This window comes from Sinocyclocheilus grahami, unplaced genomic scaffold (assembly GCF_001515645.1).
Source record: "Sinocyclocheilus grahami isolate Dianchi unplaced genomic scaffold, SAMN03320097.WGS_v1.1 scaffold316.1, whole genome shotgun sequence".
NCBI classification, from domain to species: Eukaryota; Metazoa; Chordata; class Actinopteri; order Cypriniformes; family Cyprinidae; genus Sinocyclocheilus; species Sinocyclocheilus grahami.
The window spans coordinates 840,272-868,113 of record NW_015505495.1 but is presented as its reverse complement, the minus strand read 5'-3'; the positions used below and the strand labels follow the sequence as shown (position 1 = coordinate 868,113).

At 35.3% G+C, this 27,842-nt stretch overlaps 1 protein-coding gene across 1 annotated transcript; it reads right to left on the bottom strand.

Moving 5' to 3' along the window:
• Positions 1–27,842, bottom strand: LOC107601988 (protein spire homolog 1-like). Its single transcript, XM_016294366.1, has 18 exons — positions 27,813–27,842; positions 26,690–26,978; positions 23,698–23,729; positions 18,810–19,049; positions 17,327–17,452; positions 14,526–14,600; positions 13,372–13,536; positions 12,355–12,441; positions 12,080–12,209; positions 11,585–11,626; positions 8,199–8,347; positions 8,022–8,115; positions 6,064–6,206; positions 2,418–2,555; positions 1,500–1,570; positions 1,351–1,378; positions 701–849; positions 1–624 (listed from the first exon to the last, which is right to left on the bottom strand). The coding sequence occupies exons 1-18, from the start codon at positions 27,831–27,833 to the stop codon at positions 366–368; spliced, it is 2,238 nt and encodes a 745-aa protein (XP_016149852.1). The 5' UTR covers positions 27,834–27,842; the 3' UTR covers positions 1–365.

Genomic DNA, 27,842 nt, shown 5'->3' with positions numbered 1-27,842 from the left:
CATATTAATAAATCGAGGGAACGAATAAATACCTTATTGTGTCATGTGTCATATACAACAGGGTCTCTGTAAATCAAGTTTGTCACACAAATTTGCTGTGCTGACCAAGAGAAAGCTGCTTGGTTTGAAAGTGACTAATATTTGAACAGTGGTTCATACTACTAACAATGGACAATGTCATTATTGGCTGTGAAATTTCACTAATGTAACCACATCTTTACAGGACAGAATCTAAAACAACTCGTGTGTGGAAGAACTGCCACACATCCATAAGAGTTTATTGGCCCTGTGTATCACGTTTGACAGACCCATCCTAATCTATACAACTACAACAGCATCTGCTCCGGATCCAGATCCATCGGCGTCTACACCTCATTGATAGTTCTCTCCGAAGGCCGGTATTCTGCGCCCTTCTCTGACGCCATGCTGAAGGACTGAGTCTTGCGTTTCAAGCGCGCTCGCTTGTTGGCCAGAGACAGGCTGTGCTTGCTGGAGGCAATGATGTCGGAGATGAACTTCTTGCAGTCGACGCAAACCTCCATGGTGTTCCAGTCTTCCATCAGCTCTTTCGGGAGCTCCGTTTCCTCCTGAGACGAGGACGACTGACGCGTGTGCTTAGATAATCTTAGAGAGACAGGATAGAGACGATGAATATAAACATCAGAGCGGCAGAGATGTGCTCTATGCCGGGTTGTTGTACCTGGACATTGTGCGCTGTAGGCTGGGTCGATGGTGGCTCATGCTGCGCTTCTCTGGCTTGTGGCCGGCTGTGTCCCGTTTCAGGGTCGATGTGGACGGACCCAGAGAGTAAATGGGGAGACTGGCATAAGGCTTTGATGGGAGGCGCATCTAAAGCAATGGAAAAGGACTGTTATGTGAAGAAAATTAAATGTGACCCTGGATCACAAATCCAGTCTTAAGGCTTGTTCACACCGGGACGAATATCGCGTGTGATTATCGCCGACGTTTAACGCCTCGTGACTAAACAAAGGGCACCAATGTGAGTGTGCACACCGATGAGCAAAACGCGAGGCGTAAAAGCGTAATTTTAAAAAAAATGCCTCGGGCTCGTTTTTTTGGTTTGACACGCCTTATTTATTCAGCTTTCAGATGATGCATAAATCTCAATTTCGAAAAATTGACCCTTATGACTGGTTTTGTGCTCCAGGGTCACAAATGAGCTTCATTTCCTGGAGAACGGAGCACTATGAGAACAGAACGAACCGAACACGATGACATTAACAGGCCCGTTTTGACTAGAAATGGACTCACGATGAGCTCACCACAAATAATGTAAAACATTTAATGAAGTTATGTGAGCATAAAGAGGGTGTACAGATCATGACTTACTTTTTTACAGCATTGTGAACACACAGGCCTGCAAAAATCGAGAAAAAGATGATACAGCCCCACTACTTTTGTCTTGGTTAGATATCTAGAAGTCCTTGAAACAAGCAAGCAAGCAAGACTAAAATGTTGAAAGGCAGGTTATTTCTTACCTTTTACAAAACTGACAGGTGTAGGACCAGGTAAAGAAGGAAAACCGTTTCGTTCGGCAGCAGAAGCACAGCTGTGAAAAGAGAAATATCAATGAATTAATACGGTCATACTCAATATGCACGATATATTTGCAATGACTTTGCTGCCAAAATAAAAACAAGCATATGCAAAAAAAAAAGCTAAATAAATATGGCAATGATTTTAAAACACTTTATATTTGTCCATTAAGTTTAGCTTAAGATAGAGTTGTTTTAATAGTTTCTGATTTGAGTTAAATTTGGTCTTTCTGTGGCATTTATCATGTATTCAGTTTTAGTCTTTTGGTAAAATGTATGCAATATACACACTACTGTTCAAAATAAGTCTCTTCTGCTCATCAAGGCTGCATTTATTTGATCAAAAATACAGTAAAACAGTAAAATTGTGAAATATTATTACTATTTAAAATAACTGTTTTCTATGTGAATATCTGTTAAACTGTAATGTATTTCTGTGATGCGCAGCTGTATTTTCAGCATCATTACTCCAGTCTTCAGTGTCACATGATCTTCAGAAATCAGTATAATATGCTGCTTTGCTGCTCAAGAAACATTTCTGATTATTATCAATGCTGAAAACAGTTGTGCTGTGCTGGAAACTGTGATGCATTTTATTTTTCAGGATTCTTTCATGAATAGAGAGTTCAAAAGAACAGCATATATTTGAAACAGAAATCTTTTGCAACATTATAAATATCTTTATTGTCACTCGAGATCAATTTAATGCATCCTTTCTAAATAAAATTATTTCTTCTAATACAATTTTTACTGTAGATTACTTAATGCATTAAACTTTTTCTGTCTGCTTGATTGCAAAGACTTTTAATGACATGCTGCTTCCTCTGAACGGTTGCTCTAAATAATAAAAGCAGTTCCCACCTTCCCCTTCTTCATGGCATTGTAGATGTCTTTGTACTGCTGGAATTTCTCCAGTTCGGCTTCGACCAGAACCTGCCGAATGTGCATCACTTCCTCCACTGTCAGAGCCAGACACTCCACCGGGAAACAAAACTCCTCCTGTCCAAACATCGACCAGACGTCAGCAGACACAAAACTACAGCAGCGATAGCATACTAACATACTACGACAGAAAACAGCCATAGTGACAGAGGATGAAGTTTGTACATTTACATTTACATTTAGTCATTTAGCAGACACTTTTATCCAAAGCGACTTAGAAATTAGGACAATAGAAGCAATCAAAACTAACAAAAGAGCAATGCGCTATAACAAGTCTCAGTTAGCTTAACGCAGTACATGTAGCAAGTTTTAAAAAATATATATATAATATATAAAAAGAAAACAGATAGAATAGAAAAAGAATAGAGCAAGCTAGTGTTAGAGGTCTTTTTGCTTTTGTTAATTGTATAATAAAATGAAAAGAAAACAGAATACAAAAAGATTAGAAAGCAAGTGTTAGTTTTTTTTGTTTGTTTTTTAAAAGAAAACACGCAGCAAATGAATAGAGTGCAAGTCTGAAAGGGACAAGTGTTTTTTTAAAGAATAGAATTAGAATAGTGTAGCAAATTAGCTCAAAAGGGAAATGTATATAAATAATTACAGTTAATCATGATTAATTACAATTATTTATATCAGCTGCCAGTAGTAACTGTAACAGAATTAAAGTAGTGACATATTATGCCCATTTTTACAATATGTAATATAAGTCTCAGGTGTCCCCAGAATGTGTCTGTGAAGTTTCAGCTCAAAATACTCCACAGATCATTTATTATATCATTTTGAAAATGCCTATTTTGAGTGGAAGCAGAAACACGCTGTTTTAAATGCAAATGAGCTGCTGATCCCCGCCCCCTTTTCCAGAATAGAGCTGCACCTTTACAGCTCGTATCTGCTAAAAACATCTGTTATGGTTCTGATTATCATGTTTATCGTGCTGAAATTATGCGTTTTAAACCATATGAGTTTAAACTTCAGATATAGGGTTTTCTGAGCGCACACATCTGAAGCACACGCACAGAAAGCGGCTGTCACAGCATGCGAATACTAAACTAAGTTCTCATTCACACACAAGTTTACGTTAAAAACACACACGAGTTACAAAAACAGTGGGTTATGTCTGTGAAGGTAAACCGCTGGGAAATAAATCACATGTTTATATTAGATCTGTGTGGCAGCAGCAATATACAGTAAATAAATCAATAAATGCACTGCTCTGTTGTCTCCTCTAAGGCTGGGACTCTAAGCAGTGTTCTGTGCTCGTCTGTGCAGCCAAACACAGAACAGTTAGCATGTTCTGCTCAAACTTTCTCCATGGCATTAGAGCTGGAACACCGTTGTCGCTTGCGAAATCAAAATGACGGTGGCTTGAGTGGAAGTTTACAGATTAAGGGGCGGTGATATTATAATGAGATCCCTTTGCCACGTCACCAAGGGAGCGAAATCAGACGCGCTCGTTTTCTCAGACGCTTGCAGAAAAAGGCTTACCAAAACAAAGTGATTGGGTTAATCTTTTTCATGTTTCCTTGGTTGGTAGATGCACCAGGGACCTGATTATAGCACTTAAAACCTGGAAAAGTCAGATTTTCATGATATGTCACCTTTAAATGGCCATCAACCAATCTGTTCGTCCAGTGAACATTCAGTATAAATTCATATCAACTCCAGGAAAGGATCTTTCCGTGGCCACAGAAAATACTTTCATACAGTATTAATGCATTAGAGCATGTAGTAAGGATCAAAATCATAAAGGGACAATTAATTTGCTAGGCAGAATCAGAAACTCATGTAATTTGTGCACAAGAGTTTTATTAACTAAACACTAACACAAACTAGTCTAACAAACAAACAAACAATCAATCACTCATACATGGGAAAGGGCAAATGAGGCGTTATGGATGAAACCATCAGGAAAAACCAGAGAATGCAGTTATGGAAAATGAGTCAGAACCACCTGAGTTAAAAACCATCAGTGCCGTTTTACAACATGGTTTACCGCTTATACTAAACCTCTGTTTCGTTTAGTTAAATGTACGATACTTGCATTGCCTTGGTCGTTGAACGAGTGTCCGGATGCAGTCTCGGATGAAAGTCTTGATGGGTTCAAGGTTTTGGACTTGCGATCACGTTCTTCCGGGTTTGAAGAGTGATGAACTCCAAAGATGTTCTGACTCGATGGTGACTGGGAGTTTCTTCCCAGTGGAAAGTGCAAAAGAGCTAAGAGAGACATCAGCTGAGATCCTAGGATCTTTGGTGAATGGAAAGTCAAGGCCGAGGCCTGGCGCAGACTTAAGGTACAGAAGCGTTCTAGCTCACATCCTCATCTTCTCAGAGTCTAACAGAACCGCAGACTGACTGAGGCGGGTCACTGATGTGAGAGCTTTATCTCCTATTGAGCTCACACCTCCGGGGGATCAAAGAGCCAATGGTGTCTTGAACTTTTGGAGGGAAAGTTTACGACTCTTTGTCTCCAAGCATGGTATTTCGCATATGTAATTCGATTGGGTGTTGATGCAAAAACTAGTAAAGATTCTTAGAACATTAATATGTTGCATAGGTATCAACATGTAATATGCACTCTCAATTAGATAATCCGAAGACGAATTCATAGAGACCAAACATGATATACTGTAGGTGAGGTTATATTAACTAGTGATCTATCATAACACACACACAAAACAGTATACAATTCAAAAGACAATATACAAGAACAGTAATGGTATACACAATGTCCTGAGGAGATTCACAGAAAGGTTTTTCTATGAATTAATTAGAGAAGAGTCCATTTTTATGGGCATTGTGTGTCTTTCCTAAGGGTAAATGAATTGTGAGTTTCTCTGCCCGCATTCCTTTGGGCAATAAAACCAGTGATATCAGCATTGGTTGCCATGGAACCAGAGGTCTGTTCTGCCTTTCTGAGGTGTTAGATGCATTTCGGGGAAAGGGTCCATAGACCCTCATAGTTTGTTTGTTGATTGAGGGGTGTTACAGAGTATTTGTTAAATATAACAAAAAAAAATTGCATGTCTGATTGGTCCAGACGCTACAATAGAGAGTGCTAGAGTTAGAGGGTCAAATAAAGATGGAAGATGTCGTTTCTTGAAGATGGTTAAGGACTCAGCTGCTGGGATTGAGTTGGGCAGGTCATTCCACCAGGAGGGAACAGTTAATGTAAAAGTCTGTGAAAGTGATTTTGTGCCTCTTTGGGATGGCACTATCGAGCGACGTTCACTTACGTTCACTCAAGCTTCTAGAGGCACATAAGTCTGAAGTAATGAATTTAGGTAAAGGGTTACAGAGCCAGTGGTGGTTTTGTAGGCAAACATCAATGCCTTGAATTTTATGCGAGCAGCTATTGGTAGCCAGTGCAGATTGATGAACAGAGGTGTGACGTGCATTCTTTTTGGCTCATTAAAAATTAATCTTGCTGCCGCGTTCTGGATTAATTGTAAAGGTTTGATAGAACTGACTGGAAGACCTGCCAAGAGAGCATTGCAATAGTCCAGCCTGGACGGAACAAGAGCTTGAACAAGGCTTTGTAAATGTCACCCATTACTTCCTCACTTACTAAGGATTTTGAGCTGTGTCTGGAGGGCGGCAGGAAGTGACGCACACTGGTGGGTGTTTCCTTCTCGATGGAGTGGCGGCGCTGGGTGAGCTGACGTCTCTCCGGCTGCGGCGTGGACGAGATGGGCAGGAACATGGGCGGAGCTGAGAGAGAGAGGACGATAGAGACTCTATTTATCAATGTTATCAATCAAACTGACAGCTTTTAAAAATGGAATATTTAAAGATGTACATTATACTGTACAAAAGTAATACAAGAGTAATATATTTCTGTTACATGTTAAACCGTACTTTTATTTTGACAGGTTGCCATGAAGTTTCTGTGTGTATACAGCATGATGATGCTAGTTTTATCAAATGAAATGGTAAAATTCTCGCGAAGCAGCTCTGGAGATTACGTTTTTGTGTTCGAAAGGACGAAAACCACCGCGAGCGTCACATGTGCTTCAGTATTTGTGTAGTAAACAAAACAGCGTTTCCGCCATTCATACATACAGAGGCAAGCGGATCATGCAGGATTCCTATTTAAACCATCTTTTTGCATTTTAATATTCACAGACACTAGTTCATATCGCGATTCAAATTAAGTGGCAGTGGCTACTTTTGATTTATTCGTCCAAAATTGACGAATTCCGTGGCATTCCGCGCTATAGAGTAAATTAAGTTTTTATGAATGGACTCCGCGTCCGCAATCCCTTCTGCGTTTTCGCAGAAACCATATGGCCCTAGAAATGTAACCACACTGTTTGAACGAGTTGCAGGGGTGACCTCACGTCACAGGGTCTACGTTTCTCTCTCTCTCGCGGATGCGCCCAGATGCGTTCTCAGGTACCGAAATTTGGCACCGATTGATTTAACGTGAATCGGTGCTCGATAGTTCAGACGCAATTCGGTCGGTACCCTTAAAAGTACAGAGTTCGGTACCCAACCCTATAAATTAACACTTGCTTTAGTTTGCAAGCCAGCAAAAAAGGCCATAAAACATGTCTTGCCAGTCGGCTTGGTAACTTTATTAAGAGCTGGAACATAATAAATGCTTTAAATCAGTTTGTGAAAATGATAATCTGGACCCAGACATAAAGTAGAGGCTTGTTGACTGTACATTATCCTTCTCATTTTACAGCTACTCAGGAACTAATAAAAATAAATGGACATTAAATATAGATTATTTATTTATTTTAAATTGAATTTAAAAGAGAAGAGAGGATTAAGTAATATGAGCAGTTATTTTAGTATTATTTATAATTATTAATATATTGAATTAGCTGTTTTTGTTTTAAGTTTAATTTTTTTTACTTTTTTTGTTTTTAATATTTGAAATGTATCTATTTAGATGTATTGTATTTTTATTAGTTTCAGTAATTATGTACTTCAACTTCAAAATTTATATAAGTTTATATTTTTACATAAATTTTGTCATGCGGTTTTGTATCTTTCTATTTTTATTTCTATATAGCTTTAATTTATTTTTATTTTGGTTTTAGTCATTGTTCATCTTATATTATTTCAGTTAGTTGCCAAAGCAACATTTCTATTTTTTTCTGCAAGTTTTTCATCTAGTATTTATATTTTATTGTATTTCAGCTTAATTTCAATTACCAAGAAAACATTTTAATTTAAATTAAAAATGTTATTTAAAAAAAATTATTATAAAAAATCATTACAATTATATATATATATATATATATATATATATATTAAAAAAAACATTTATTACTAATTTTATTTGATTTATAAATTTTTTTATAATTTTAGTTTTACTAAACAATAATAACACAGAATATGGGACATGAGTTTAGGAGACTAGTTACCATGAACAATAGTCAAATATACAGTTTAGCACCATTATAGAAATATATATGACTAATGCTATGATTAACCAATTACACTCAAATATTTTAGAGAGCTGTGTATTAAAATATAATTAAAAAAAATAAGTGTGCATCAGGAACGACTCACTTTTCTTGTTCAGGATGGATTCTGGCGACGTGTCGTCCACCATCGATGTGGAGATGCTAGAGCAGCTGGCTGACCTTTGACCTAAGGTCTCGTCCTGAACGAGATAGCACATCACTGAAGATAACTGGCTTACAGAACGAGTATATGACCAGAAACTATGTGTATAACAGTCCTCACGTCTGAATCAGAGCTGTCCAGTTCAGCCAGAGTCGGTGCTTGAAGCCTTTTCCTCTGAAAGCCGCTGGAGCCTTTCTGCTGAAGCGACACGCCATTAGCCAACAACAGCGTGCTGGAGGCCTTCCTCGCCCCATCCGAGGAGGACATGTCTGTAGAAAACAGCACAGAACATGTACATAAAGAGCAAAAAGAGACACAAAGAAAATAATGGTATTTATTTTGACAGCAATAACACCATCCTGTCCAAAGAGCTTCAGTGAAGGAAAATCTGACCATCTCTACAAAGAGTCACACGATCAGCGATTAGCGCACAATTTGAATTAATTACGATTCATTTGACGTTGTAACTTTTCTTAATTTACAATCCAAATTAAATAAAAACGGCATTTCCACATGGTCTCAGACTTTTAGACCCAATGTGAGCATTTGAGTGAATTTGGCACATTATAAAGCGTGTATAAGGCGGTATTGATAAAATGGCATAACAAACACTGATACTTTCATGATTTTTTGGTACAATGGTTGTACTTTAGAATGTAAATGGGATATAAATAAAGTAATCACTCGGTACAGTGAGTCACATATAAAAGCAAACGATGCACTTTTCTAAACGTGTGCTATACTTTCCAAATCAGCACAATCTGCACACAGACACAGAACAAACACGAGCACATGAAACGTCAGCACAGATGAGAGCATGTGTGACGTAAAGACAGAATATCAAACACTATATCGCTTACAGTGGGGTCCAAACCTCTGAGACCACTAGTGAAAATGATGCATTTCTATTTGTGTCTCACTGGAGCTACATGAGCATAAACCCGATGATCATGTTCTCCAAAGAGCTTCAGTGAAGGAAAATCTGACCATCTCTACAAAGAGTCACACGATCAGCGATTAGAGCACAATCTGAATGAATTATGATTCATTTGACGTTGTAACTTTTCTTAATTTACAATTCCAATTAAATAAAAACTGCATTTCCACATGGACTTTTAGACCCAATGTGAGCATTTGAGTGAATTTGGCACATTATAAAGCGTGTATAAGGCGGTATTGATAAAATGGCATAACAAACACTGATACTTTCATGATTTTTGGTACAATGGTTGTACTTTAGAATGTAAATACCATGGGATATAAATAAAGTAATCACTCGGTACAGTGAGTCACATATAAAAGCAAACGATGCACTTTTCTAAACGTGTGCTATTCTTTCCTTAAAACACATAACAGCTGCTTTGACATTTTGTTACTAATGCAAAGACATTGAGATATCTGAAGTGTGACTGAAGTGTCCAAACCCTATGTGAAGCTGCTGTACCATAGTGCTGCTATAAAACTTTAAAGCCCAGCCGCTACTGAAGAACACAAGCTTTCCTCTGTCTGTGGATCCTGAAAACCCTCAGATTCAGTTCTGCACACTCATCCTCTTAGATGAGAAACCTTTTTGTGTGACTCTTTCTATAAACATCTGCTGTGAGCTGCTCTCAGACCAGCATGCATTACATCTTATAACAACTCGAGTAATTACATATCACAAGACAGTTATTTCAGCGATATGAAACATGAAATAGTGTAAATATGAAATAATCTTCTGAATGTCAGCTCTTTACTGATCCCATACGGAAATGTAATATATGACATTTATTGCCCTATATCAAGAGTGATATTGCCATATATGTTACCTATAAGGTGATTTATAATTTTTACATACGTATGTCGTACATTCTCTGGATAGATGAAGATATAAATGTATAAAATCCCCAAAGTTAAATCTGTATATGTACATAATTTATCTATATAATGATTATATGTAGCAACCATATGTCAACAATGTATATTTTATTTATATGTGACCCTGCAGCACAAAAGCAGTGTTAAGTCGCTGGGGTATATTTGTAGCAATAGCCAACAATACATTGTATGGGTCACAATTATAGATTTTTCTTTTATGCCAAAAATCATTAAGATATTAAGTAAAGATCATGTTCCATGAAGATATTTTGTAAATTTCCTACCGTAAATATATCAAAACTTAATGTTTGATTAGTAATATGCATTGCTAAGAACTTCATTTGGACAACTTTAAAGATGATTTTCTCAATATTTAGATTTTTTTGCACCCTCAGATTCCAGATTTTCTAATAGTTGTATCTCAGCCAAATATTGTCAGATCCTAACAAACCATACATCAATGGAAAGCTGATTTATTCAAGGTATTTCAGGTGATGTACACATCTCAATTTAAAAAAAATTTACCCTTATGACTGGTTTTGTGGTCCAGTGTCACATATATGCAACATTATTAAAACAACATACTTACATGCAAAACATTCCGTATGTTTATATATGTTTTGTAATAATTTTTTTAAATACATGTCTATCTTTTAAATTTACTTATATAATATCAACACTTATATGTACAAAAATATATAACACATACATAAACATATATATCTCACTCACACACATATGTATGTTAATATATTGTCAGATCCTAACAAACCATACATCAATGGAAAGCTGATTTATTCAAGGTATTTCAGGTGATGTACACATCTCAATTAAAAAAAAAATTGACCCTTATGACTGGTTTTGTGGTCCAGTGTCACATATATGCAACATTATTAAAACAACATACTTACATACAAAACATTCCGTATGTTTATATATGTTTTGTAATAAATTTTTTAAATACATGTCTATCTTTTAAATTTACTTATATAATATCAACACTTATATGTACAAAAATATATAACACATACATAAACATATATATCTCACTCACACACATATGTATGTTAATACGAAAGTGTTCCAGTTTCTAATAGGTCTTCATATATGTATTTACTTCATATGACAATATATTTAATATATGGAAATTCAATATATGGAAATATACAACATTTGCGTATGGGGTCAGTCAACACATCACATGAGTAAATTACATCTTCACATGTGTTAACTTTCATGTGAATCAATAATCCTGTATTTATTGAGTTGCATAATCGATCTACTTTCCCTTGGGCATGTTTCTGTGATCATCAATCTAATAATAATAATAATAATCAGTGTTAGCAAGACGACATCAAAATGGATTTTAAATTGGTCACATTTCATTTGAGGGTCTAAAAACGTATTATTGATTCCTTTATATTATATATAATATAATATAAAGTATTTTATAATATTATTGAACCCATTATTGAACCCTGAGAGACTTTATTTATCTGAGGGCTTATAAAAATAAAAAAAATTGAGTATTAAATCTTCATTTGCAAATTTAAAGCACCCTCAAATGAACAATGAATACAGATGAAATGACAGCAGACTAAGCTCTAAATCATCACAGACGGCATTAATGCATCACATCACGGCTTTACCTGATGAATCAAAACTCTGAGACATGCTAAGAGGCCGAATGACTGCAAGAAAACAGGCAAGGATTTAGATTCACAACAGCAGAAGATCGTTCATTCAGTAATACTCATTGTAGATGCTGGTTATAGCCAGATCAGACTTGCAATTGAGACATTTCATACATTTTCAATGTATGCAGACGGACTGAATATTACGAGACGGTCGTGATAATATCAGCCATGTATGAAGCAGATATACGCCACACACAGAAGCTGGTACTTGTGTGGCTGCTGCGTTGCAATCAGAGCAAACCTCAAGACGGGTTTGTTTCTGTGATTGTTCATCTCATTTGAACATCACCAAGTCTGATTCCAACATCGAGCTGTAAGCGTGTGCAGTGACCTTCATACATGATCCACAATGCACATTCAGCTGCTTTAAATGACCCGCCGTTTACGTCCATCTCAAGGAGTAAATGCACGCAGAGCACTGTAGGCGTGTGTGTGTTAAAGTCTCACCAAATCGGCTTCTACGGATCATATCGGGCGACACGGGCCTCAGCTTCCTCTCGGATTTGATCTCCTCCAGAATGCGCTCATGTAGGCTGGGAGGACGTTCGGCCTGCGGTTTGAGTTTACGCGCCGCCACCTGAAATCACACGCACATATCATGGAGTATTTTGGAAAGAGTTGCATGAGTAAATTTAATTGACCTTGTCACAAGAATCATGCACTGCAGACAGCACCTGCAAATCAGTCTCGGTGTGTGTATGAAGTGAATAAGCAGCACTCACGGGGTTGAGGGGGGGTCTGGACCTGATAAACTCCAGTATGGCCTCATGAGCGCTCTTCTTTAACCTGGGAGGAATATCTCCATTCACCTGAGACAGAAAGAGACCGACAGAGATCTGAACACACACACACATGCACCTACACTGTTTTAAACCATAGAGACTGTAAAAATGCTACTTTAAGAACAGCAAGTTCCCTTATCATATATGGTGCAAAACTGTAATAGCTGTAATTTGACATAAAATATTGTTAAATGTACAGATTTTGGGGGAAAAAGATTTCACAGGTTTATTTTTTACAGTGTAGCACAGACTAATTTTGGGTGTTAATTAATCCTCTTATAATTGCAGCCACTGTCTATTAATATAATTTAGATATAGTTTATGTCATGAACAGGCCATAGATATTTAGCAATTAATATTTGTTTAATATTTGTGTATGCGTTTATATACCCCGTGTTTTCCTCAGCTCCTTTTGTCTTGCTTTAAAGTTACGTTGTGGAGTTTTTATCCTATGCTCGTCAGTGTTACCCTCTTGGTTTGTTAATAAAAGACTCGCCTTTGGATTACCCCTTCGCTGTGTGCCTCATCTACCCACATCGTGACACATACTAATTTGATGCTACAAACCCATTTTTGTGCAATATTTTAGAAAAGTAGAGCAAGGCATGAGGCCATGGGTTCAGTTTCCAGGGAAGGCATAAACTTAATAAAATGATGCAATGCAACGTAAGTCACAAAAACATCTGTCAAATGCATAAAAGCAAATGTAAATGAAATATGTTCTTACAAATGAATTGGTGCAATATTTTAGAAAAGTAGAGCAAGGCATGAGGCCATGGGTTCAGTTTCCAGGGAAGGCATAAACTTAATAAAATGATGCAATGCAACGTAAGTCACAAAAACGTCTGTCAAATGCATAAAAGCAAATGTAAATGAAATATGTTCTTACAAATGAATTTGTTGAGATTGAAATAAACTCTTCTTCTAAACAGATCCATAAGCGTCAGGGCAACTCACCATGACCTTGCGTAGCTTGTAGCGTTTGGAGCGGATGTCGTCCATGAGCATCTCGTACGGCGTGAGCTGGAACTCGATTGGCAGCGGGTTATACTGCCGCTCCTGTACCTTCTTCAGCTTCACGCCGTTCCTCAGATCTCGCATCATCTGCACCCAGAGCCACGCCTGCGCCAACACATTAGAGAGACTATTCCAGAACATTCCAGGGCTTTTTCAACATAACATCCATCATAACATTCCCAGGGAATGCATGAACTTGATCAAATCGTATCGTTCTCATTTATGTTTCTATTTAAGTAAAATCATCCCAACTAACCAAAATGTGTTCTAAGAATTTATACTAATGTACTCGTTAAATTTTGATGTTCAAATCAACTAGTATTTTAAGGGTTTTAAAACCTTCATTACGGGAACATTCCATTCTATCATTTTGCAAACATTATGGGAACGTTACTTTTAAATATTCCCTGAACATTCCGAAAGAACTAGAAACATTTAAAAAATGTTACACTTACATTCAACTGAAACATTTCAGCAAAAAGTTCTATGAATGTATACGTTTTTGAGCCAGAACATTATTAAAGACCAAATAACTTTAAATGAACATTTTTTGAAAGAACATTTGTTCATAACTTTGAGAGAACCTTGCCAGAACGTTAGCCAAAGTTCCCTGATAACTGCTTCTCCCAGAATTACACTGGAGAAATTAAAATAAATGCGTTGGTTGTTTATAATGTGGACAGCAGCTCAGATCATTTGCTCTTGGAAGTCAAGTTACATTTATCTATAATGACACAGACTGTATACAGATTGTTTCAAAGCAGCTTCACAATAATACACAGGAAAATAAGTGTTCATGTTGCATAATTCATCAAATCAGCTCTGCAGAAGACAATAGTGTCATTATTCAGCTCATTTAAGTTGTCAATGTTGCAAGGTTGAATTATGAAACGCACTCAGTTCAGCTATAAAGCAGCTCTACAGAAGACAATAGTGCCATCATCCAGCTCAGCTAAAGTTTTGTTCTCATCTGATGTGTCAGTGCAGTCAAATCGATAATATTTCTGAATATTAATTGTCTTTTAAACTCAATTGGATGAGGAACAAATAGAGCCAATCAAACGTCTCCATTCTTTGATTGGCAGGTCACTTACCCAATCAGCGTTCTGCAGCTCGTTTAGCTCCCTGCCAGGTTTGTCAACGGCGTCCCCCTCCATCTTACGCAGGTTCTGTCCAATCAGAGCGAGACACAACATTTCAGAGAGCAGCTGAGTCGAGCAGAATCCTCTAGAATCTATAGATGCGGCAGTACAGCTGCAGTCTATTATTACACCTGACAATTAGATGACTCTCACCAAAGCTGTCAAGAACACATGCAGGGCTCATTTCACCCCAAAATCAAAAGAAACAAATAGGAAATTACATTTTGCGTAAGGAAAATTAAACCTGTTTTGAGATTTGTTTGCATTATGATATAATTTTCCTGACAGTTAATGCCTTTTGCAAATGCACATTTGTTTTCTATTTATGAATTTACATAGTAATTAATTTACAGGTGAGATAATAAAGGAAAATATATATTTTTTGCTATAATAACTGATTTTCCACTGTTTTACTGTTTTAGAACAGGACATCAGAACTTCCTTATATTCACTTGTCAAACATGTTTAGTTTTTCCCAGAAAATATGAAAATATTGAAGATATGAAAATAAAATATAATTCAGAATATTAACAAAAACTACAATAGCATATCAATGATACTAAAATAACTGAAATACATTTTATATATAATATTAAAAACTAAAATTACTAACTGGAAATACATTTAAAAAACTAAAACTAAAACAGAAATAAATCCTAAATAGTAAAAAACACCTGATAAAATGATAAAACACATGACAATAAACTATGATAGTATATCTGTCATATAGATAATACAAAAAAAAAAAAATCAAAACATCAAAATCAAAAGAAAGAAATAGGAAATTACATTTTGCATAAGGAAATTTTTTTTGCATTGTGACATTATTTTCCAGACATTTAATGCATTTTGCACATACACATTTGTTTTCCGTTTATGAATTTACAGAGTAATGAATTTACAGGTGAGATAAATAAAATACCTTTTTTGTGATTTTTTTTCACTGATTTACTTTTAAAACACAAAGCACAGGACAACAGAACCTCCTCGTATTCACTTGTCATGCATGTTTAGTTTTGTCATTTTATCTTAAGTCATTTCCCCCTGCAGCTGAGCCCAAACGGTGGCGTCGTTATGTCGTTTTGGAAATAAAAGGCTTTACGGTGCGGTAACAGTAAGCCCTCGTGGGAACGAGCACTGAGGGAGACGCTTTGTGAAGGCGGAGTGGCTCGTCTCATCTTACACTCATACCCCATAAAGATGTGCTGAAGAGCAACAGCAGACTCAGATCCTCCTGTGGAAAACAGTAGAGGATGATTCTGTGCGAAAGTATGAGACATTTCAACGTGGAGATGCTCTGAACACATTTTTGGTCACTGTATGCCAACACAGAGCTGACACTATTAGCCCAAAGCACATAAACAATGCCGACACCATTAGTACTCGAAGGTAGGCTTTAAAGAGTCCACATATAATGTGTTAGTCAAGGTTTCTTACACCAAGAACAGCTGTAATTTAGTTTTTCATGATCACTGTCCATCCTCTCTCAGGCTGTTTTTGCTGCTGTGTCTTTAAGACTTCTGTGTAAACACCATGTTTTCATGTGAAATGAGATCAGTGGAGACAAATGAGATCAAATAAAACAAATTTCCATCTCTCACAGGTCTGGGTTTTATGTTTCGCTGGGACAGTTTTATATAAGCCAGGTTATTTGGCTGACACATTACAAAGGGCACGATCAAAGGTCAAACCAGCAGTGACCCTCCTCCACATATGACATATTACATTTATTCGATCACAAAGCGTGTTATGAGAGCAAGAGCAAAAATGGCAAACCACAGAACAGGGTTATTATCAATAACTAAAACTTAAATAAATAAAAATGAAATAAAATATTATATAAAATATAATAATATTATGGTTCACTAAAGCTAAAACCATAAAACAATTATTACTTGAAATAAAATAAAAATTAACTGAAATATAATATTTAAAAAAATTAAATGCATTTTATTTGAGCTAGTTGCCAATGCAGTTAGTTTAAACTGAAGTACTAAAACAACTAATAAACTAAATAAACGAAAAACTAAAAAAAACTAATAATACTAATAATAACAAATAATAAATATAATAAAAAACTAATAAAAATGACAAAACCACCCAACAAAATTACTAACTGCAAAACTAAAATTGAAGTAAAACTGAACTAAAAATAAATTAACCTATATATATATATATAAAATGATCAAAATGACAAAAGCACACAACTTACAAATTACTAAAATGTAAAACAAATATTTCATTAATATGAAAACAGAAAATAAAAATAAAATTATATTAATATTAACTATAATAGATTATAAAGATAAAAAATATATCTTTATAATCAATTTTTTTATAATCTATAAGAATAAAGATATTTATATAGATAAAACTTTATCTGCTATAAAACTATAATAGAATATAAATTATATTAAAATAGCACTGATATAAATATTAGATAAACTAATTACTAACTGGAAATAAATACAAACTAAAACTGAACTAAAGCTAAAACTGAAAAAGAAAAAAAAACTATATAGTAATATTCAAAAAGAAAAAAAAAATTACTAAAAAATATCAAATAAATTTAAATTTAAATTTAAAAATAAAAGCTAATTCACAGTATTAACAAAAACGATAATAGTATATAAATAACACTAAAATAACTCTGCCTCAGATATGAATGTAAATCTACTGGGAGGAGAATGGGATGGATCTCATGAATTTAGCTTGATTTGGGGCTGAAGTCTAAGCTGTGGGTCTGCGCTCACCTCTTTGGTGCTCTGGATCTTCTCCAGGAAGCTGCGGAGCTCTTTGGTCTCGGCGTACAGAGCTCGACACACGGCCTGGTAGTGATTGGGCGCGTCTGCCGGCGTGGACAGGTGAAGGGCGCACAGCTACAGACAGAGAAGCTACATTCAGTTTCACTATATAATAAACCTCATGTTGAATTATGCATCACAGAGATGTCCGTGTTGGGAATACACAACGAATGTGTCCTAAATGAAATAAATGGACAGAAGGTGTGGTGAGTCACTCTTGGCTTCAAAACAAAACATCAACACGGCACTTAAATACACGCTCATAAACGCTCTCACTGTGATCAACAGATCAGAGCACAACACAAATTCTCTGAATGAATGCATAACGCACATTGCATTGTGGGATACAGTGTCTCATGCAGTGAGCTCTGGTTGTATACTTAACATTTCATCCGGATGTACGAACACTGAAGATATACAATGTATTGTTGGCTATTGCTACAAATATCCCCCAGAGACTTAACACTGCTTTTGTGCTGCAGGCTCACAAATATACTTCAGTGCTATATACTGCAGAAATGGCAGCCTATTGAGATCATGTGTACAACAACTAATCGATAAAATGAAAATAATCAACAACAAATTTCATTAGTCGGGTCAGTGATTAGTAAAAGCAGTTTAAAGTAAAGAAAACATACAGAATACACACATATATATATATATATATATATATATAGATATATCATTTTTAGAAAATGTTTATATATTTGCATAATGTATGCATTTTTATTACGCATAACAGCACGCGATTAAAAGTTAAATTAAATAGCCGTGCCAATCGAATGAAGTGTAACAGCGAAAGGAAGTGCAATTATTTGCATCAAACAATATTTCTTGTTAAAAATCAAATTTAGGTTTTAAATTAACCAACTGACACTTTTTATTTAATCTTTTATGAAACTTGTTTATTTAAAAAGTTCTGCTGTTACGACTGTGATTTTTTAAAATCATTTTATATTGTAAAATTAACATTTTTAAATATCTTTGCACACACAAGCGTACAAAAGTTTTTAATATGTTTTTGAATGAGTCTCTTCTGCACACAAAGGCTGCATTTATTTGATCAAAAATACAGTAAAAACAGTAATATTGTGAAATATTTTTACTATTTAAAATAACTGCTTTCTATGTGAATATCTGTTAAAATGTAATTTATTTCTGTGATCAAAGCTGTATTTTCAGCATAATTTCTCCAGTCTTCAGTGTCACATGATCCTTTACAAATCATTCTAATATGTTGATATTAAATCAACTTTTTGCACATTCGATTTGCACAAGGAGAGCACTGAATATCTGATTGATCAATTTATTTAATGAAAACAATTTCAGATTACGTGATTATCAACGCAGTTGTTAGTGGCAGGCAGTCATGTGACATCACTGTTGCATAATCTCTACTGTCACTTATTACAAAAAACGTAGCCTATGATACCTTGGTGATGTCACGGTAGCCACGGATACGGCAGGGGTGGGCGGGATCCCGCTCCCGGTCATCCTCGTCTTCCTCAGTGGCGGCGTAGCCTTCATCGGCGCAGGAGTCGCTCTCTGCGTCGGCCACGTTGGTCATGAGGTCGATGAGCTGCTCGAGCGGCGGACTCAGCTCTCGCTCCTCGTTCTCCTTCAGCCCGTAATCCAGAGCCTTATAGATCATGATGCCCAGAGACTCGATCGCCTGCGACAGAAACAACCCAAAGACACATTAACTGCAATAAATGTATTTCATTTCATCAGTGCTTGTGTTGTTTCTCACTAAAAAATATCTGAACGTGCTTCAAACTAGATATATTTACTTTGCATGAGATTCACGCAAAAATGAAAATTCTGTCATCGTTTACTCACCCTCAAGTCGTTCCAAACCTGTATGAATTTCTTTCAGCTGTTGGACACAAAAGAAGATATTTTGAGGAATGTTGGTAACCAAAGAGTTGACGGTAGCCATTGACTTCCATAGTATTTTTTTTCCATTCTATGGAAGTCAATGGCTACCGTCAACTCTTTGGTTACCAACATTCCTCAAAATATCTTCTTTTGTGTCCAACAGCTGAAAGAAATTCATACAGGTTTGGAACGACTTGAGGGTGAGTAAACGATGACAGAATTTTCATTTTTGCATGAGCTATCCCTTTAAGGCTTGTTTTAGAGAATATAACTTAACATAACATCTTGGCAGTATTTCTGGTAAATACAGTGAACAGTTCTGGGAATTCTAGTGCATTAGATTCAATCCCAGGGATTTTTTTTTAGTGCACTGGAATGATTTCGACTCCTTGAGAAGTGCACTTAATACTGAAGCCGGGATATTTGAGACACATTCTCAATCGACACAGATACACCAGACTTTTTTTTTTTTTTTTACACAAGAACATCGAATACATTTCGTGCCACAAGAACCTCAATGCTTCCAACAACAGCAGGTTTCAGGTTTTTCTTTCGGCTGAACTGATGCAGTGAAGCTTTCTCTGTGACCTGATATGGAGAAACTAGTCTGCTTGCATTGTGCAAGGCCTGTTAAAACAAATGTCAAGGAAACCATAAAAGCGTTTGGTTTCTTATATCACATTTAAACATACGGTACCGGATACTAACTTTACTTCAGAACCCAAACCTGTAACCTGTGTTCCAAATAATCGGGGTTGTATGATCCTTTACCTTGTGCAGTTTTGTTCAAGGTATTTGAGGATGAGTTCACATCACATTACAGTCAGAATGGAGTCAAAATTATACAAGCGGATAATCAGAACAGACCCGTGACCCATTTTTCGGGCTGTGAAGAACCAGTCGAGAACCACTAAGATAACAGGATATAGAGACGCGTTCTATTCAGTCACATTACTGAATTACTGACTAATTAGTATAGAATTGTTATTTGCACACCCTTCGGTGACTTATGATTTATTTTATAATATGCCATAAAAACATTTTAAAGTCACACTACACACAGAATACTGAAAAAAAAATTTGGGATTTGCAAGATTTTTAGAATATATTCATGATAGAAGTCTCTACTGCTCATCAAGGCTGCATTTTATTTGATCAAAAATACAGTAAAATTGTGAAATATTATTACAATTTAAAATAGCTGTTTTCTATGTGAATATATTGTAAACTGTAATTTATTCCTGTGATGCGCAGCTGTATTTTCAGCATCATTCCTCCAGTCTTCAGTGTCACATGATCTTCAGAAATCAGTATAATATGCTGATCTGCTGCTCGAGAAACATTTCTGATTATTATCAATGTTGAAAACCATTGTGTTGCCGAATATGTTTATGAAAAGTTAAAAAGAACAGCATTTATTTGAAATACAAATTTTTTGTATCTTACTTTATTGCTAGAAATATTTTGTAACATTATTAATGTCTTTACTGTAACTTTAGATCATTTTGATGTCTTTGCTGAATAAAAAAACACAGACTCCAAACGTTTGAACAGTGCAAATGCAAAATGAATTGGATTGAGACTTTAAAATGGTTTAAGAGAAATATACAGTTCTGATGGGGTCTTTGATAATGTATATGCACCAAAGAGCATCACAAATGAATAGGTATTTAAACTATTGTAAATAATATAATAAAGATGTTAACTTCTTGTATTTTAGTTTGAGTGTGTACATCTTTCCACATGGTTAATGGTAAAATCTTTTGACGGCCAGTGATCAAAACTCTGTCCAACTTCTGTAAAGGCATAAAGAGCGCTTTGTTACTCTTTGTGATGTTAATCAGACCCGAAGAGTTTACCAACAGATTCTTAAAATGAATTTCATCCAGAATGCAGGAGCCTGCAGTGAAGCGAACAACAGACGCATTCACTGAGATGTCCAGCGGCCCATTACATCCACAAATACAATCACCGGTAATAACAGCTTCAGTTTAGAAACTGATCATTAACCCCGAGAATCTCATAAAGAAAACAATCAAGACTGAGTTAATGAAAAGCATCTGATGTTCTGTCTAAACCAGAAGTCAGTGGAACACGGGAACTGGATCTATATAGCACTATCAGGTCTTTGTGCAAAGCGTCTAACTGCATCTAGTTCATGTGTCTGACGGATGTCAAATAATCCAGCACAAGAAACTGAAATACAAGGAGCACAAATCAACATTTACATTTACTTTCATTTACACATAATTCACTCCATAAGATTATTGGCGTAAGCTTTACTAGAAAATACTTTCAGTCTTTCTACTTCAAAATTTCACGTTTAGTTCAATGTGTTACTTGGTGTGCCTTTGTAAAAGGAATATAAAAAAATACATCAAAACTGTTAACTGAAATAAAATATAAATATTAGGATGAAACACTAATATTAGTTGAAGCACTAAAATTATATTGAAATAAAATCTAAAACTAATACTAATATATATATATATATATATATATATTTGGTTTATTTGAATAGGGACAGTTATAATACACATAGATAAAACTGCAAACAAACAAACAATCAAACAAACAAACAAAAATGGCCATCCAGTGCAAGTAACAGTGTTTATAGCAAGAGCTAATTTGCAACACTCGTCCCTTGAAGGGCTTTTACTGACATTTTATTGACAAAGTCACATAACAAAATACTAAACATTAAACTGACATTTAAACAAAAACTGAAAATATAAAAATAAAAGCAATTTGAGAGTAAAAGTAAATCCTACACCAGTAGACGATCACCTTAAGGGGTCATATGATTAAAAGAACATTATTTTGTGTATTTGGTGTAATGAAATGTGTTTATGTGGTTTAAGGTTAAAAAATGCATTATTTTCCACATACTGTACATTATTACCTTGGTGAACAGAAGAGACATAAATAAACAAGTGAGATTAAGCACTTCCTTTAGTAAATGAATTGATTCTCTGAATTATCCAAAAATATGCAATGCCACATTTATTTGATGAATGTCCTGCAAAAAGTACTATATCATAACAAGTATCAGTCATTGGCTTACAGCGACTGAATTACATTGAGCCGAGTTACATGCATATTTAAGCGAGAGTCCGTCACGCAGTCGCTCTAGTGAACACTTCATAAACCTGGAAGGTCAAAGATGCTTGGGATGCAAACAGTGATCTGTCGGGTCTATATGTCTCTAATTGGCCTTTAAAATGTCACCAGCTGCTGAGATCAAATGAATGAACTTGTGGAGTGACAAGTCACCCGAGAGACCAGAGAGAGAAGAAACCATGACCTGGTGCTGAAAGCTCACGTCTGAATTCAGAAGAACACAGATGGGCTGCAAACGTCTCTAAGCTGCAGGAGATAATGTGGTCATAGAGCTGCCTTTTCACTAGTGAACTATAAAAAACATTCGTTAACTGAAATAAAGCAGATAAAAAATTAAATATTACTTAATTAGGTGACATTTCTGATTTTCATTTAGTGTAAGATGAAGCACTAAAATTACTAACAGGAAATAAATAAAATTAAAAACTAAACTAAAACTGACATAAAAATAAATTAAACCTAAAAAGCAATTTCTGAAAAAAAAAAAAAATAATAATAAAATGTGTTAATTGAAATAAAGCTGAAATAAAATAAAAAAATACTTATTTAAACTTATTTATGCAACATTTCTAATTTTCGTTTACTTTAAGCTGAAGCACTAAAATTACTTTGTGGAAATCAGTAAAATATAAAAAAGCCATTTCTAAAAAAAACTAATAAAATGTGTTAATTGAAATAAAGCTGAAGTAAAATACAAAATAAATATTAGACAAAAAAAGGTAAACTTATTTATGCAACATTTCTCATTTTCGTTTACTTTAACCTGAAGCACTAAAATTACTTCGTGGAAATCAATAAAATATCAACTAATCTAATACTAAAACTTTACAAATTAATCCTAAAAAGGAATCTTTAAAAAAAAAGTTCATTGAAATATAATAAAATAACTCAAGATGAAAAACATTTCTAATTTTTCATTTAGGTTGAAGCAGTAAAATGACTAAGTGGAAATAAATCAAATCTAAAACTCAACTAAAACTAAAACTGAAATAAAAATAAATTAAACCTAAAAGGCAATATTAAAACAAAACAATACAATTGACAAAAGCACAAAACAAAATTACTAAAAATGTCATTCAAATTAAGACAAACACTGAAAATATAAAAATAAAAATTTTAATAAAAACTATATCAAATTCTATAACAACTGTGTAGCAATGCCCTGGCAACCATCCACAACACCATAGCAACCATACAGTAACAGCTGGAAACACTGTGAAGAAGTGTGGGAAATTTCCAAGAGTTATGGATCTATGTCAAGACTGAACTAACGAACATGTTTCTGCTCATTCACAGATGCTGCGTTAGTGTGCGTCACTCACCTGTGTGGAGGATCGGCTGGGATTGCGCACACCTGTGGGAGAACAGAAGAGAAGATGAACAAGAACTCAAACGACAGCTTACAGCGCTCTCTACACATCCCTTATGTAACTGACTGGACAATCCGCAGCGCTGTTTGTTCTTACATAAAACACACTGACGGCTGCAAACGGGACGCAGATAATCTTTATGCATCTGATGACTATTAAAGCAGCAGTTCATCAAAAGCGAAGATTTGCTGTAAATGTGCTCACTCTCAGGCCATCCAAGATGTAGAGGAGTTTGTTTCTTCATCAGATCTGGAGAAATGTAGCATCAATGGATGCTCTGCAGTGAATGGGTGCCGTCAGAATGAGAGTCCAAACAGCTGATAAAAACATCACAATAATCCACACCACTCCAGTGCATCAGTTAACATCTGGAGAAGACAAAAGCTGTGTGTTTATAAGAAACAAATCCATTTTTAAGACGTTTTAAACATCAAACTGTTGCTTCCGGCTAAAATAATCCATAATAACGCTACCTCCAGTAAAAAAATCCATCTCCTGTTGTTTTTCACATCAAAATCCAGCCACATGTTTCTTTTGTTCTGTTTTGATTTGTAAACAGTGCTTGATCTGTGCAGATTTCTCTCCTGATTCAGACCAGATGATTTTACACTGGAGGAAGCGTTATTATGGATTATGGACTCGTATTTTAGTTAAAAACTATTTGTTTCTTACAAACATGCAGCTTTTGTGTTCTCCAGATGTGAACTGATGGACTGGAGTGCTGTGGATTATTGTGATGTTTTTATCAGCTGTTTGGTCTCTCATTCTGACGGCACCCATTCACTGCAGAGCATCCATTGATGCTACATTTCTCCAAATCTGATGAAGAAACAAACTCCTCTACATCTTGCATGGCCTGAGGGACATTTTTAAGCAAATTTTCCTTTCACCGACAACCTGAGTGTATCAGACTATGTCAATGTCAATGTCAATTTTATTTATATAACACCATTAATTACAACCCAGGTCAGTTGGTTTTGATTGAATATGCAAAACACACGACAATTTCTCAGAGTGTTTTTTCAGCAGGACTAGGCAAAGCCAGCAAAGAAACAGATCTCTCCGCTGTTATTCTTCAGTCGTCAGCGAATGAGGAACAAGTTCACCACCGACACTTTTGACAAAACAACTCAGCCTGGAACCTGCAAGACATAGCCTCAAGAAAGTAATGCAAGAAAGAAGAAGAACTGCAAGACAGTAACGACACGTGCATTTATTAAAAGGCAAACTGAGCTCCTCTGGTAATATCTCAGAGATCTGCAACGTCTGCAATCAAAAGTCATAAATCTCAATACTAACTCAAGCATTTCTCATCAAATGATCTGAGCTACATTCGTTTTATATCTCTACTGTAAGTCAACTACTGCCTTGGGTGAAACATCTGATGATGACACATAACTGCAAACTCCATTTAGTCTCCTGAGCGATGAAAGAGAAACCTCTGAGCAATAAAATCATCCTCTGGAAAGGCATCAGCTCAATCCATCTGTAATAAATATCTCAATCGTTTAAGCCGTGGATAAGCTGCACAATGAGCACATTTCATTATTATCAGCAGCACTTCAACATGTGAAACGATGAAAGCATTAGAGATATCACAACGCCTTTAATTGGGCTTGAACTACAAAGATTTTAACCTCATTCTCCATTTAACACAGGTGCCTGGCAGGTCAGTTTCAGACCAGAATTTTAGTATCATTACTATTATATATATATATATATATTTTTTTTTTTTTTGCAGACATATAAAAAGGTACTACATCTGTTGCAAAATGAGATAAGGTGTCTGAATTATAGTTTTTTTTATTAGTATTTTGAATTAGTTTTCATTTTTATATTTTCCATTTTTGTTAATGTTTTAGTAATTTTGTTGTGCATTTTTGTCATTTTTATTATTATGTATATATAGTTTGTATTCATTATTATTTCAGTTTTGGTTAATTTAGTACATTTATTTTAGTTATTAGTTTAAACTAATGAAATGTTGCCTTGACAACAGGGTTATTATAGATAATTAAAACCATAAACCAACTTTTTCATATCTTTAAATAAAATAAACTTTAACTGAAATAAAATAAAATAAAAACTATACTTAAAATTATTTTATATCATAGTTGCCAATGCAACATATCTAATTTTAATTTGGTTTTACTGGTTTAAACTGAAATAAAAAAATTATTAATATGATAAAAGCACACACAACAAACTTAAAATGAAATCAGAAAATATTAATTGAATTAATAAAATATGAATAAAAACTAAAAATACTAAAATAACACTGATTGGCAACTAGCTGAATTAAAATAAGTTTAAATACGTTTTAATGTTATTTTATTTCAAGTAACGAAATGTATTTATTTATGTATGTATATGTATGCATTTATTTTTTTTAATGGTTTTAGTTTTAGTTAACCATCATAACTCTGCTTTATACATACCAAAAAAAACACAAATCCTAAACACCAACTATCATGGGCTACTGGATCATTTTAGCACATAATGTCAATAAAGTCACACACATGTAACATGTTACACGCAAAAAGCAGGCCCTGATCAGGAGCTATGTTGTGTTTATCAGCATGTGTATTTCTCTGTGCATCAGTAAACAACGGTGACTGTGAGCACTTACATATTACTTTTATGCTTAATTTATGCTGTTTTATGATTATTTTAGACTCATGCATGCTCGATATTCAATTTGACCTGCAGATACAGGTCTATTTCGCATGCATCTCATGCGTTACATAATAGCTCAAAATGTACAATGCAAAAAAAGATATTAGGAGCATGGCACAATTACACAGCATTTCATATCCAATTCTTGCACATAAGGTGATGCATTCAATATTAGGCACATTTTGTGATGCAGAACACTAGAAGGTAAAAAGGGAAATATATATAAGCGGTTTCCAAACGTTTGCATCCAAATATGTTGATTTGTCACCTGATCTGTCTCCGGAATGAAGCCGCACCGATCCGTCTTTATAGATCCTCACGTGCTCCGCTCCTCGGGTCCCCGCAGAATCCTCTCGAGAAGAGCGACAGCACTGGTAACACACAGCCCACGCCTGCTCCTCGTTGATGGGCTGCTTGTATAGGTGCAAAATCTCGTCTAGGGACAGATCGTCCTCATCCTCGCTGTCTATGAAGAGACGCGCATCCTCCTCTTCCTCTATCAGCTTGTGTCCGTCATCATCATCATCTTCATCTCTCCTGCGAGCCATCGTCTCATCCTATCCAGCAGAGAGGAGAGGAGAGGAGAGGAGTGCTGGGGATCAATGCGATGGTGCTGATGATGCTCACTGCTGATTCTGCATCACAAACGCAAGGATGTAAAAGTGGGCGGGGCTTATTTATATTACGTCCCTACGAAATAAAAATAATGGAGTTTACGTTTAAAATTAAATTCTAAAGTCTCTTTGTATGTATTTATCAAAGTGTGCATTTACTACTTTGCATATCGAAGTAGCGAGATAGGCTGGACCAATCAGAGTCGCTTATTTTAATTAAATTTTAAATAAAAAAATTATGAAGCGCGTATAATCACGGTACAATAAAAGAATCTGTAAGTATATTAAATTATTACTAAAGTTGTATTTATTTAAAGCATCGCGATGTCACGTGTTGTTTGTTACTTTTCTCGGGATGAACCAATCAGAGTCGTTTGTGATCACAGGTACGTGTTTTTTAATAAATTAATTTATAGAAATCGCCGAGTGGATAAAAACACTTTATATGTCAGATAAAAACACGTATAATTAATACATTTACGATTATTATTATTATATTTTTTTTTGAATAAACCTCCAATAATATATAAAACGACCTTAGAATTGAATGCGGCTTAATTTAGGATTCGGTCCTCCGAGCCCTTAAGCGCCCCCTTGTGGAAAAACAACAGTTTAGGAATAATTCGGGTTATTATTTCTTTGAAAATTCACATCGTTTTGAGAATCAAATTCTTTACATACTTTCTCAGTTGAGCGCTTTGCCTGTTTAAGGAATATTTCGACAACTTTCCTTTGATTAAATATACTTCTGGTGTAGTTTAACAGCGTCTTCCTCACCTGTGTCCACAAATTAATCATAAATACACC

Excerpts from the sequence above, each read along its gene's own strand:
- LOC107601988 (XM_016294366.1), bottom strand. The coding sequence starts at position 27,833 with ATGATTAATTTGTGGACACAG. Across the intron at positions 19,050-23,697 it reads CCAGCCGATCCTCCACACAG|GCGATCGAGTCTCTGGGCAT; the intron begins GTGAGTGACGCA and ends TTTCTGTCGCAG. Across the intron at positions 12,442-13,371 it reads ACAAGCTACGCAAGGTCATG|GTGAATGGAGATATTCCTCC; the intron begins GTGAGTTGCCCT and ends TTTCTGTCTCAG.